Below are 12,183 nucleotides of genomic sequence, written 5' to 3'. Positions count from 1 at the left end.
GCCGAGACAGAACCACACGTCCTGGAGCGGGCCGAGACAGAACCACACGTCCTGGAGCGGGCCGAGACGGAACCACAGCACCTGGAGCGGGCCGAGACAGAACCACAGCACCTGGAACAGAGCTGAGACAGAACCACATGTCCTGGAGCGGGCCGAGACAGAACCACAGCACCTGCAGCGGGCCGAGACAGAACCACACGTCCTGGAGCGGGCCGAGACAGAACCACACGTCCTGGAGCGGGCCGAGACGGAACCACAGCACCTGGAGCGGGCCGAGACAGAACCACAGCACCTGGAGCGGGTCGGGACAGAACCACACGTCCTGTAACGGGTTGGGACAGAACCTCAGGGTCTGGAACAGAGCTGAGACCGGTCCACACGGCCTGTAGATGCACTTTGTTTTGTAAAAGCCACATTTAGTTTTGCTGCATCCTGACAGTCAGGCGGGCCAGGCGGTCCTTACAGGTGACCCAGAACATGTTTGTGTTCAGACTGTTAAACAAGTCTGGATAAACGTCCAGAACCACCTTTGAACGTGTCCAGACGGGTCAGATTTAGGACTTCTGAACACGTTGGATGGACCTGATCAGCTGCTGGGTTCTGTTTAATCCTATTGGCTCAGACAGCTGTCAATCTAAAGCTCTGGATGCTGGTTGGACGGTGAGTCTGATGGTTTTACGTTTGATTTGTCTGCTTCAGAAGTCGTGATGAGTCTCCAGTGGACGGCGGTCGCCACCTTTCTCTACATCGAGGTCTTCCTCGTTCTCCTGCTCTGCATCCCCTTCATCTCCCCCAAAAGGTGAGTCCCACCTGAGAGCCCTCAGGTCCGTGTGCACCTGCTGACAGAACCTGTGGAACATGTTTATGTTCCTGCTGAGCGTGTCCTCCAGCCACACCACTTTATTTCTTTATTTCCTCATTTCTCCTTTTTAAGTTTAAAATATAGAGCTGAAAAAAACAAGCTCCACCCAGTTTCTGTATCAGGTTCTAATGGGTCTGATCTGGACTCCACCAGGTTCTAAAAGGGTTCCAGTCAGGTTCCACCGAGTCTTTCTTTATTGACCTTTATCAGCTGAGAATGAGAACTGGATCCACAGGATGTCAGAGGTTCAGGATCAGCTGATCTCCTGACCTTTGACCTTTAACCTGCTGCCTGAAGAGTGAGCAGTTAATCAATGCTGACCGTCCATCTCAGAGTCTACAGGTCAAAGGTCAGAGGTCAAAGCCTCAGCAAACAGCTCCTCCCAGCTGTCAGCACGGCGGTGGAGGGCTGATGGTTTGGGCTGATTCTGGAGTCAGATGTGAGGCCATCTGTCCGACAAACAGAACGGTCCAGAACCAGAACCTCAGAGAGCTGAGCAGAAACCAATCAGAGGTGTCGGACTGATTCTGGGCGGTCCAAACGGGCCGTGGTTCTGTCAGCTCAGCTGCTTTTAATGTTGTTCAGGTTTCTGCCTCACAAAGACTCTGAACCACTTTCAGTTTTATAAAATGATGTTATTTTTAATTTTTCAGATGGAGCAAGATCTTCAAGTCCCGGCTCGTTCAGACCATCGCTCTCTACGGAAACACCTGGTTCATGGTGGCCATCGCCATCCTCGTCTTCCTCCTCATCGGTACGTCTGACCAGGGTTTTCAGTGGGAACAGTTTAAAGCAGGGGTCTCCAGTCCTGGTCCTCAGGAGTGTGTGTGTGTGTGTGTGCACAGATGCCTTTCGTGAGGTCAGGAAGTACAGCGTGACGGACAAAGTGGACGTGACCAACAACCCGACGGCCATCGAGCACATCCACATGAAGCTGTTCAGAGCTCAGAGGAACGAATACATCGCCGGCTTCGCCCTGCTGCTCTGCCTGTGAGTCCTCTTCCTTCTATGTTACCCAGCATGCATTGCTTCCTCCTGTTTCCATCATGGCCACCCCCATAGATCCTTCCTGTTGTCTCTAATCAGAGCTCTGATGTTCAGGAGGACTCAGAAAGTCCATCATCCCGGCTGTAAGTTTTGTTTTTAAAGCTTTTAGAGGAACGAAACACTAGTCTGTCCTGCCAGCAGGGGGCAGCAGTTGCTGCTCCTCGGCTGCTCCTCGGCTGCTCCTCGGCTGCTCCCTGACTCACTGATGGGACAGGACATGTGATGCTGCAGCTGCTGCGACAGAAAGTCCAACAGGAAGTGCTGCAGTATTTAAACCGAGACGGACTCGCTGTGATTCAGGATTTCCAAACTCAGCCAAGAAGAAGAACCGCAGCACAAGTTATTGTGCAGCTGCTCGGATTATTTCCGGCCTGTGAAGGAACTGACGGCCATATTTGAAGCTGAGACGTGTTCAGTTGTTTGGATCCTGTTCCCAGTGAACTGGACACATCACAGCGTCAAACATGGATCCCTCCATCGTTTTTAGATTTCCAATAAGGAGGAGCCTGAACTTCCTGTAAGAACCCAAACACTGAGCCGTCGCCTGGTTCTGCTCCTGGTTCTGTGCGGCCCGTTGGACTTGGGCCTGGCTGCAGCCCGGGTCAGAACGTGACCCGTCTATATTTGTCCGTTCGGTGTGTGCCATTCTGTTGCCGGGACACATTTCACCCGTTTATAAATAGCAGCGGCTTGAATGGGAGTAAATCTGAGTCCCTGAACGCATCAGCAGGCAGATATTTCCAACCTGCTGCGGGTCACACGCTGACCTCACAGATAAACTTACCTCCCAATGCACAAGGTGTCTGTTAGCAAAATATTTCAACATGGCCGCCACAGCTACCTGAGCTTATGACGTGTCTTAGATGTTCTCAGTCTGAAAGGTGGCGGGGGACATGCATTCCTTCGTGGGACGGGACGTGATGACTTGTCCTCAGGTGGACAGTCATATTCAGATGAAGCTGAGGACAGTCAGTCCTGCGGGACGGGCGACCTCAGGTGGACAGTCAGTCCTGCGGGACGGGCGACCTCAGGTGGACAGTCAGTCCTGCGGGACGGGCGACCTCAGGTGGACAGTCAGTCCTGCGGGACGGGCGACCTCAGGTGGACAGTCAGTCCTGCGGGACGGGCGACCTCAGGTGGACAGTCAGTCCTGCGGGACGGGCGACCTCAGGTGGACAGTCAGTCCTGCGGGACAGGTTAGAGAGTCGGTTTCTGCAGGTTCTCCAGAGAACCTTTCCCTGCCTTGCAGCTGTTCCAGATGTTGCAGAGCTCAGGGTGTGTTGGGGACGACTCTCAGCTACTACCACTCCAAACTTTACTTCTTTATCTGTAAAACTGACTCGCTAAGATCGATTAGCTGTGGCGGCCATCTTAAATCAGGCTCCAGAAGTGAGTCGTCTGTCAACGAACATCTGATGATTATTTTCTGAAGGTTTCATTAAAATCTGTCTCCTGGTTAAAGAGATATTTTGCTAACAGACAGAAACATTTTCCCTGTTTCATCTGAAGCAACCCGTGACTTCGAGCACGTAAACATCTGTGGAAAAATCAGGAGTCACACCAGGATTACACAAGTTGGACATTTGTAATCAGAACTCCCTCACTGAGCGGGAGGGAGGGTGTGTGTGTGTGTGTGAGTGAGGGGGAGTTGTTGTTCTGTACATTTACTCCTGCAGCTCCACCCACCCTTCCTCCCCTCCTGCTGGTAGTTACATCACTGCCTCACACACACAGGTGAAAGTTTGGAGCTCCAGTTTATTTTTCTTTTCCTCTGAAACAGCAGAACAAGTTCCTCTTTGATCGGTCTGACTCACAGTCATCCAGCAGGCCGCTGCAGGAATTAGACATGTCCGCAGTTGTCGTTGTCTCGATGTTTCCACCTCGGCAAACGTCTGAGGGACGCTGACCATAGGTTCTTCTTCTGCTGCTGCGGTCCAACACGCTCTCTGCTGAGGGTTCTGTCCGTTGGTCTCATATCGTGCAGCAGACAGACGTGTTCCCCTCAGGGGGACGGGTGGGACGGCCAGCTGGGTCCAGGTGTTGCAGTGTCCCACTCGTTGTGTGTTTGTGTTGCAGGCTGCTGAGGCGCCTGGCCACTCTGCTGTCCCAGCAGGCCACGCTCATGGCGTCCAACGAAGCCTTCAAGAAGCAGGCGGAGGGCGCCAGCGCCGCCGCCAAGAAGTACATGGAGGAGAACGAGGTGCTGCAGGAGGTGACGCACGCCGACACAAAACACAAGTTTGTTTCACTCCAGAAACCTGCCAGGTTGTTGCTCAGGATTATCTGCCAGACGAGCTGCAGAGAGAGAAACGTTGGGCTTTTATTTTGAAAGGTCTGGTCTGTGATGTGGCGTTGTAGGCCGGAGAGGACGGACTGGATGTGAGTGTTGGGTGTTGTTTACGTCCTGCAGCAGAACAGACCGTCTGTTTTGGTCCGCCCAGGCTGACGGGTTTGCTTCATTCAGAAATGTTCCTGCCCCTGAACCTGGGCCGACCCCTCGGTCCCCCCCGCAGAACCTACCGCAGAACCCCCTCTGTGAAATGTGAGCCGGGCCTGAAGGCCTGAAGGCCTAAAAGCAGAAGTGCTGCTCGGGTGTCGGCTCGTGGATCTGACGTAGCGTCCAGCTCCGAGTCGTTCCTAAGCCCGATGGTTTCCACTTCCTCATTTCAGCCAGAGGTCTACAGAGGAGCCCAGACCATCAGCCCTCCACTGCCGTGCTGACAGCTGCAGTGCATTCTGGGTAACCATCTGGTCTGGTTCTGGTTCCTTCAGAGAGAAGAGGCTTTCAAACAAGCCGTGACCTTTGACCCTTCCCAGATTGATGGGAAGGGTCAAAGGTCAGCTGGTGTCTTTCCACCCTGGTGTTGTGTGAACACACCTGGGTCCTCCTGAGCTGCTACAGCTGTTTGTTGGGGTTTGAGCTCCTTACAGAACCTTATCAGAACTTCAGACCCGTCTTCCTTCCAGTTTTTCAGTCCGTTGCTTCGAACAACGAGCTGCTGGTTTTTAACAGCACGGCATCCATCTTGTCCTGGGTGAGGACGCCGTGCTGGACTCTGGGTTCTGTCCGTCTGTCCTGGTCCTCAGGAGAACCCCTGGGAGAACTCTGATCCGTTTGTCCAGCTGGGAAACAGACTCTGAGGTTTCTTGTTTCTGACCTTTGACCTGAACCAGAAAAGGTTTTATTTGGAGCCAAAATGAGGTTCTGTGCCTGAAGTTTGGCTGGACTGGAGGACTGACTGGGATCTGGTTTCAGCTTCAGTTTAAAGAGGTCCCAGGGTGGTCTCTGGACCGGAGGACTGACTGGGATCAAAGCACAAACCTCAGTTTGAAAACGATTTAAATGAGCTCAGGTGGAAATGAGAGGAAGGGCTTTGAGCAGAAACAGGAAGTTGACTAAATTATTCAAATGAGTCTGATGCAGTTTTCAACACAAATTATATTATTTCTGGACCCTGGGTCTGTGGGTCTGGGGGTCCTGGAGTCCCTGGGTCTGGGGTCCCCCTCTCGTTGTAGAACCGTTTCCACAGTGATTTGCTGTCTGTAGATGACTTCCTGTGTTTTAATGTTTTTTTCTGCAGTCAAACTTTATTTTTTACATCATTTTATTCCAGATGAGGACTCAATGAAACATTTAGTTTTTTACAGTAAATGTGATTCAATGAAGTTGGTTCCACTCAGAACCTTCCCTGAAGGTCCTAACGGGTCCTAACGGGTCCTAACGGGTCCTAACGGGTCCTAACGGGTCCTCAGGCTGCTGGAGAACCTAAAGGTTAGGACCAGGAAGACGTTCACGCTCGGGTTTGTCTGCAGAAACTGCGCGAGGCTGGGATCCAGGTTCCGGAGGGCGGGAAGCCAGGAGCCGGACCTCAGGAGGAGAACAAGACTCTGAAGGAGGAGCTGAAGACCCTGAAGAAGGAGCTGGAAGACACCAAGAGAGGTGAGGAGGAGGAGGAGGAGGACGTCTGAGACCTCCTGACTCATGAGGATGAGGATGATGATGGTTCTGTTGCAGCTCTGCAGAAGTCCGACAGCGACGTTGGAGCGATGAAGAAACAGGCGGAGAACCTGACGGTGGAGTACGACCGCCTGCTGGAGGAGCACAGCAAGCTGCTGGTACGCCTGGGGACACGCTGGGGACATGCTGGGGACATCTGGTTACATGCTGGGACACTCAGGGACACTCTGGGGCATTCAGGGACACTCAGGGACACCTAGGGACACTCGGGGACATTCAGGGACAGTGGGAGGAAAGCCTGGGTCCGAGCGGGTCGGACCCAGGCTTTCCTCCGTCTCAGACCATCCTACCGGATCTGACGGGTCCGGTTCTGTTGGTTCTGAAGAGTTTCACAGGTTCCTGATTCAGAGGAAACCTCAGGATCTGTTTTTGTTCCTGCTCCTCTGTCTGCAGGCGAGCAGCGACAAGAAGTCTGACTGAGGAGGAGGAGGACACCTTCATCGTGTCTCCTGAAGCTTCTGCATCGTTTTCATCGTCCTGCTCCGCCCCATGTCTCCATGTCTGCGCTGTGATTGGACGATGGGCCGTCCCCTCTCTGTTTACGTCTCTGATTCTGTTTTTGTTGTCTGGAAACAAACTTTGACTCTTTCTGTAACTTTTGAGTAAAACTTTCCTGTTTCTGCAGGAAGTGATGGGCTGCATTCCAAAATAAAAGCACCAGTCGTCACGTTTGACACTTTGCACAAGTAAAAGAAACTGAGGCTTTAGTGGACCTGAATGTTTGGACCCGTTCTGGGTTTTGTTGTTGTCTGTAAGTCGGAATAAACAGCTGATCCACATCAACCTGTTGTAGCTTTTTAGTTTTTCACTCTTCAGGTTCCAGACGGACGGGAAACAAACCGATAAACAGGTTATCACTGCGTCTCCTCGGAATGTCCTGAGGGCAACGACCCATTCCTTCTTCTGTCCGTTCAGCTGAGGAAACTCTGCTGTCATCGGGTCCCGCAGGGACACCCAGATCTGCAGCCTGGACAGCGTCCTCAGAGGGGACGAGCCCTTCAGGGACGTCTGGGATTCCTGGCCTCAGACCATCACACTACCACCACCGTGTCCGGCTGTTTAATGATCTGCAGCAGTAAAAAGTAAAACAAGGACACTCAGCTGTTTAATATTAGTTTTATTGCCTTGTTTTAGTTGTGATCACAGAGACGTACAGCATGGAGACCCTCAGGGGTCGGTGGGTCAGCGGTAACACAGAACCCATCACTATCACAGCTACTCCTTAATTTAATAAGATACTGAATCATCTAAGCTTCTGGATGGAAGATGGCGGTTTGACACAGAGTCAGAGACACAAAATGTCAAAGGTCAGGATGAATGAAGCGCCACGCGGCAGCGTTCGGGCTGGAAACACGACGCCGCCGCTAAAAATAACCAGATGGGAGCTTCCAAAATAAAAGCTGAGTGATTCACGGCTCAGATCAGATGTTGCTGCTTTGCTCAGGTTCAGCAGCTGATTGATGTTGGAGGGAGCAGAGGACAGTCTCAGGTTCTGGTCCTGTTAGTCTAAACGGAGCAGACTCTGAATCGTCTGCAGGAGAACTTTTACAGAGGATTCAACTCTTCCTGATGAAGACCGCCAGGCAGCGTCTCTCTGTCCTCTCTGTCCTCTCTGTCCTCACTGTCCTCTGAGACTGAGACGCAGCGTTACTCTAGTAATGTTGCTTCTTACTAAACAGGAAGCTTCTGGAGTTTTTATCAACAAATACAAGAAACCTGAAATATTCTGCAAGGATTTTCAAAGTAAAATCTGAGGCGTTGGAACGAAGATAAAGTAAAAATCTTCTCATCCTGTCGCTTTTCTTTATTCCATCTTTATCCAATAAATAAGGAAATAAAAGCCTTCAAGCCAAACTCAGAGGTTAAGGTTAGGCTGCTAACAGCTAATGGCTAACAGCTAACGGCTAACGGCTAAGGTTAGGTTGTTGTAGTGGATTATTCGGCCACTTGGTGGCAGCAAAATGATCAAACTAGTAAAAGTTGTTAGTAAGTTAGCTTCAGTTTATAGTTAGCTGTTATTAGAGAAGCTGAAAACTTCAGAATATAAATTTAATCCTTTGATCCCAAAATGTTGAAGTTTCTAAACATGAGCTTTAAGGATTTTTAGCTGCTGAACAGAAACTATCAGCCGAAACTAGCTTCAGTCTGAGGCTCGTTCAATAATCGGTTAGTTAGTTTGGTTAACAGATAACTAACTAACTAACCAACAGCCGTGGAGTGACCAGATTCTTTCTGAAAGTAAAATAAATGTAAAGCAGACAGAAAACACAAACAAACAAACAATAAATAAACGTTTTAGTGCTAAAAAATGTAAACAAGTATTTTTCACAGAAGCTGTTTTTGACTTTGACTCTTCGTAGTGATCGTTTCTTATTTCTTCAGTATTTATTGTTTTCTTTGATCCTCGATCTTTCTGCTCCTGGTTTGTGTTTCCAGCCCAAACGTTGGAGAGCGCCCCCTGCTGGCAGCGGGGAGCCGGCCGGAAACAGAACTTATAATCACGCTCTCTGCTGCCGGAAGGTCATCAGGATGGACCCTGAGGACCGTCGGGACCTTGAGGACCGTAGGGGTTCCTGAGGACCATAGGGGTCCCAGGACCCTAAGGACCGTCGGGACCCTGAGGACCGTAGGGGTTCCCGAGGACCGTAGGGGTTCCTGAGGACCATAGGGGTCCCAGGACCCCGAGGACCGTAGGGGACCCTGAGGACCGTAGGGGTTCCCGAGGACCGTAGGGGTTCCCGAGGACCGTAGGGGTTCCTGAGGACCATAGGGACCCTGTGGACCATAGGGGTTCTCGGGCCCTTCAGGGACGATCAGTGTCCTTCATTTTGGTCCAACCGATCATCTCATCCCTTTGACTTGACATTTTGTTCTCCTGAATGCAGTTTTTTCTGCTTTTTGTTGATTATTTTACTCTAAAATACTGTAAAGTTTCTAAATTTGCCACAAAACGCTTAATGAAGACAACGTGGGACACGAGACACTGAGAAATGATCCATAAGATGCTGAAATATTTGTCCTCAATCAAAGATTTGAGTTAAAGTTTGACATTCCTCCTCCTGGATGTCTGATCGGCCTCCAGAAACCGTCCAACTGACTCGGACACGTTGCATAGCGTGCTGAGGACACGTGCTGAGGACACGTGCTGAGGACACGGGCTGAGGACACGGGCTGAGGACACGTGACATCATCATGTAAACTGAGATTGGTCGGAGCTGGAGACAGACTGAGATCACACTTTAGAAGATTTGAGTTGTAAACGTCTCAGTTTGTCTCCAGAACCGAAGCTGTCTCCGGTGTGGAACGTTCCCTTGTCCTTCCATGGCAGACACTAACAGAACCAGATCAAACACGATTAGTTTTTTGGCAGAAAAGCACAAAGAAGCTGCAGATTTAAAGACTCTCCCAGGCTTCACATGTTAATTATAGCTAATAATTCCTGTTAGTTAATAATTATTCCCCATCATTCTGATGATGTCATCTTCAAACAGAGCCTCTGATTGGCTGATGCTGTTTGTTTGGGGCGGAGCTCCCACTGACTGCTGGGAAACGGAACACATCTGGGCACTAAGCCCCGCCCCCTTCGGGGTGAAAACGCCTCCACTTTAAATGGTGGCAAAGGAAACTGAGGCAGAGCAGCATTAAATATGACAGCATCACGCCCGAATATTATGGTCTGTCAGACGAATCCTGAAAACATGAACTCAGGCTCTCCTTTCACTTTGATCCGTTTGGGTTCACCCAAAAAGGGGCGGAGCCAATTGACAGTTCAGGTGGTGCCGGCTGAGTCCGAGTCCAGGTCTTCAGATCGGCTGAAACTAAACGTGTCTCAGGTGAAGTCTGAAGGTCCGAGGGAAAAAACACTGAAAACTCTGAACACACGTTAGCACTTTGAAGAGGAAAGAAGCCAGCTTTAAAAGCCCCGCCCCTCCATGCTCATTAGCCAATCAGACACCGGCTCGAAGGCGTCGCAGCACCAGCTAAGTTCTGAGAAGTTCTGTTTGTTTCAGTTAATATTTACAAGCCTGAAAGCTGCGACACAATCCTCTCCTGCTTGCTGCCGCCAACATTTGCATAAAAAGCAGAGAGATGTTTATTTTGAAAGTCTGAATGGGAAGTGAGGTAGCCTGAAGCTTTGGGCAGCTGGTTGTTCGTGTTCTCCAGCTAAACACGAACAATCAGCCAAAAACCCTCGTTTCAATCTCTTACTGCATCAAATATAGGAACTCATAAATATATAGATCTCTGTTAGAGCAAAATAAAAGCCTCCAGAAAATACATTTGACTTTTCTTTTTACAAGAAACTGGTTTCTATCGTGATTCCTCTGAAAGTGCGACATTCTTTTAGAACGATGTGCAAACAGATGAGGCTTCCTGCGTTCTACTGTTCCCCCCTGGACAGATGCTGAATGGTTGCTAGGAGACAGAGTTGTAGACACGCCCCCTGCCGGCTGCTGATTGGACAGATTATAAAGCAGAGCCGTCTACTGGATGGGTTCTGTAGAGCTCGGAGTTAAGACGACGACGTAAGGCAACGCTTGGCGGCGCTGAGTCCTCCGCCCCCCCTGGGGCCCCCATCAGAGCCCCCATCAGACCCCCCATCAGACCCCCATCAGACCCCCATCAGACCCTTCGTCGGACCCCCCAGCTGGATTCAACCCCGCTGCAGATAAAACTCTGAATCTTCTGCTCAGTTTCTGAGGAGCCATTTTGGATCTGATGTCGGAACAACACCAGACGGTTAAAGGTGTTGGAAGCATGAAGATCTCTGAACAGAGAACAGACCCCCTCAGCGGGTCGGGGGTCGGGGGTCAGGGGGCGGAGTCTTCGCTCTGAGGATCGCAGCGTCGGCGAGGCAGAAAAAGAAACAATCTGAATGTTGGTTTTGGCAGCCGGGAGCAGCCCAGCAGGGAGAGCATCAACTCTTTGGCACTTGAGTCGACCCGAGGGGCTCACCAGAATGCAGCCTGACCTCTGACCTCTGACCTCTGACCCGATCCAAACACACGAGCCTGAATGGGGTCAGAGGTCAGAGGGAACCGCAGCGCTGCTCAGGAATCAGCTCTCATGGTTTTAGGTGCGTTTAGGTCACTTTGACTTCCTGGCAGCGTGGTGAGTTCAGGGACTGCTGGTCTTTTCTGCTTTTACTGAAAAACTGCAAACAAAGCTGAAACATCAGACGGTCTGAATGATGAACATGGTCCTGCTGATGCTGGACGGACTGCAGTGGGACACGTGTCCTCATGTCCCTGGAGGATTCCGGTTCCTGCTTCAGTCCATTCAGCACCAGCAGGCTCTGGTTCTCTGGAAGAACATGTCCATCATTCAGTTTGTTTGCAGAAGGACTTCAGTCCTTGGAGCCGGTCTGTCTAGAACTCTGTCTTTCTGAACGGTGGTGCAGAGGGTCAACCCTCCCGCCCCACCTGACACAAGATGCTGCTGACAGGGGATCGAGTCCACCTGCAGCGCCGCCATGTTTCATCCTTTAAGAAGCAGAACCTGCAGAACCTCCAGGAGGAGGTTTAAAGTCCTGGATCCATCGAGGTGTCGGCCATCTTGTCTCAGGTGGGACGGAGCGAGTCCGGCCTACATGACGCTCTCGAAGATGATGACCTTGTTGTCTTCGATGCCGGGAGACAGAGAGCTCAGAGACTTGATGTCGGGGGCCATGTACTCCAGGTGATGGGCCCCCCAAACCGGACTGGTCAGGTGGGCCCAGCGCTGCAACAAACAGCAGGTCAGGTGGTCAGAAAGATGGCCGCCAAAACGTCTGAACACTTACTACAACTAAGAGAAGAGATGGAACAGGATGAACTCAGGTGTGAATAAACTGACAGGAGGAGGGACATGTCTTCACTGACCTCTCTGAAGGTTCCTTTGGCTCTGAACAGCTTGTAGAGGACGCTGACGGGGATGCAGAGCATGGAGGACAGAGCCAGGCACCAGCCGATCACCTCGCCCCACCACGGGTACACGTACACGTTGTTGTAGGTCAGAGGCTTGTAGTTCACCAGGTGGAACAGGAAGATGCCCTGAGAGGAGAACTCGCCTTAGAACCGGGGTCTGAAGAAGGACTTAGTGTGAGGACGGTGGTCTCACCAGGCAGACACACGGAGTGATGAAGGACCAGCACCACTTCATCCAGGGGAACGGCCGGTAGCCAATCATACGAGCGATATCGTCCATGAAGCGGTCGGCCCCTGCAGGACAACCAGACCGGTCAAGGAATTCATTCGAGAACCAGAGATATGACGGG

General features: G+C 51.2%; 3 protein-coding genes across 4 annotated transcripts in view; 2 read left to right on the top strand and 1 right to left on the bottom strand.

Moving 5' to 3' along the window:
- Window positions 1-364, top strand: part of LOC108228464 (foot protein 1 variant 1-like) — a 2,099-nt gene extending 1,735 nt beyond the window's left edge. Inside the window, exon 2 of the mRNA XM_017404020.3 lies at window positions 1-364. Within this exon, the coding sequence (XP_017259509.1) occupies window positions 1-328 (328 nt within the window). The 3' untranslated portion in view covers window positions 329-364.
- Window positions 1-6,710, top strand: part of bcap31 (B cell receptor associated protein 31) — an 8,598-nt gene extending 1,888 nt beyond the window's left edge. Inside the window, exons 2-8 of one of the 2 annotated variants that reach the window (XM_017404019.3) lie at window positions 700-799; window positions 1,516-1,616; window positions 1,708-1,852; window positions 3,986-4,109; window positions 5,723-5,849; window positions 5,925-6,025; window positions 6,321-6,710. In XM_017404019.3, the coding sequence (XP_017259508.1) occupies window positions 708-799; window positions 1,516-1,616; window positions 1,708-1,852; window positions 3,986-4,109; window positions 5,723-5,849; window positions 5,925-6,025; window positions 6,321-6,347 (717 nt within the window). In that variant the 5' untranslated portion in view covers window positions 700-707 and the 3' untranslated portion in view covers window positions 6,348-6,710. Of the gene's footprint in view, window positions 1-699; window positions 800-1,515; window positions 1,617-1,707; window positions 1,853-3,985; window positions 4,122-5,722; window positions 5,850-5,924; window positions 6,026-6,320 lie in introns of both variants that reach the window. The other variant, XM_017404018.3, reaches the window with a different exon arrangement.
- A 319-nt stretch (window positions 6,711-7,029) lies between these two features.
- Window positions 7,030-12,183, bottom strand: part of slc6a8 (solute carrier family 6 member 8) — a gene marked incomplete in the record, with an annotated part of 13,753 nt that continues 8,599 nt past the window's right edge. Inside the window, 3 exon segments of the mRNA XM_037974475.1 lie at window positions 7,030-11,648; window positions 11,789-11,959; window positions 12,027-12,127. Of these exon segments, the coding sequence (XP_037830403.1) occupies window positions 11,514-11,648; window positions 11,789-11,959; window positions 12,027-12,127 (407 nt within the window).

The sequence above is a fragment of the Kryptolebias marmoratus genome, unplaced genomic scaffold, assembly GCF_001649575.2.
Source record: "Kryptolebias marmoratus isolate JLee-2015 unplaced genomic scaffold, ASM164957v2 Scaffold73, whole genome shotgun sequence".
NCBI lineage: Eukaryota > Metazoa > Chordata > Actinopteri > Cyprinodontiformes > Rivulidae > Kryptolebias > Kryptolebias marmoratus.
Note: the sequence above shows the minus strand (reverse complement) of the source record. Positions and strands in the feature narration are given on the sequence as shown.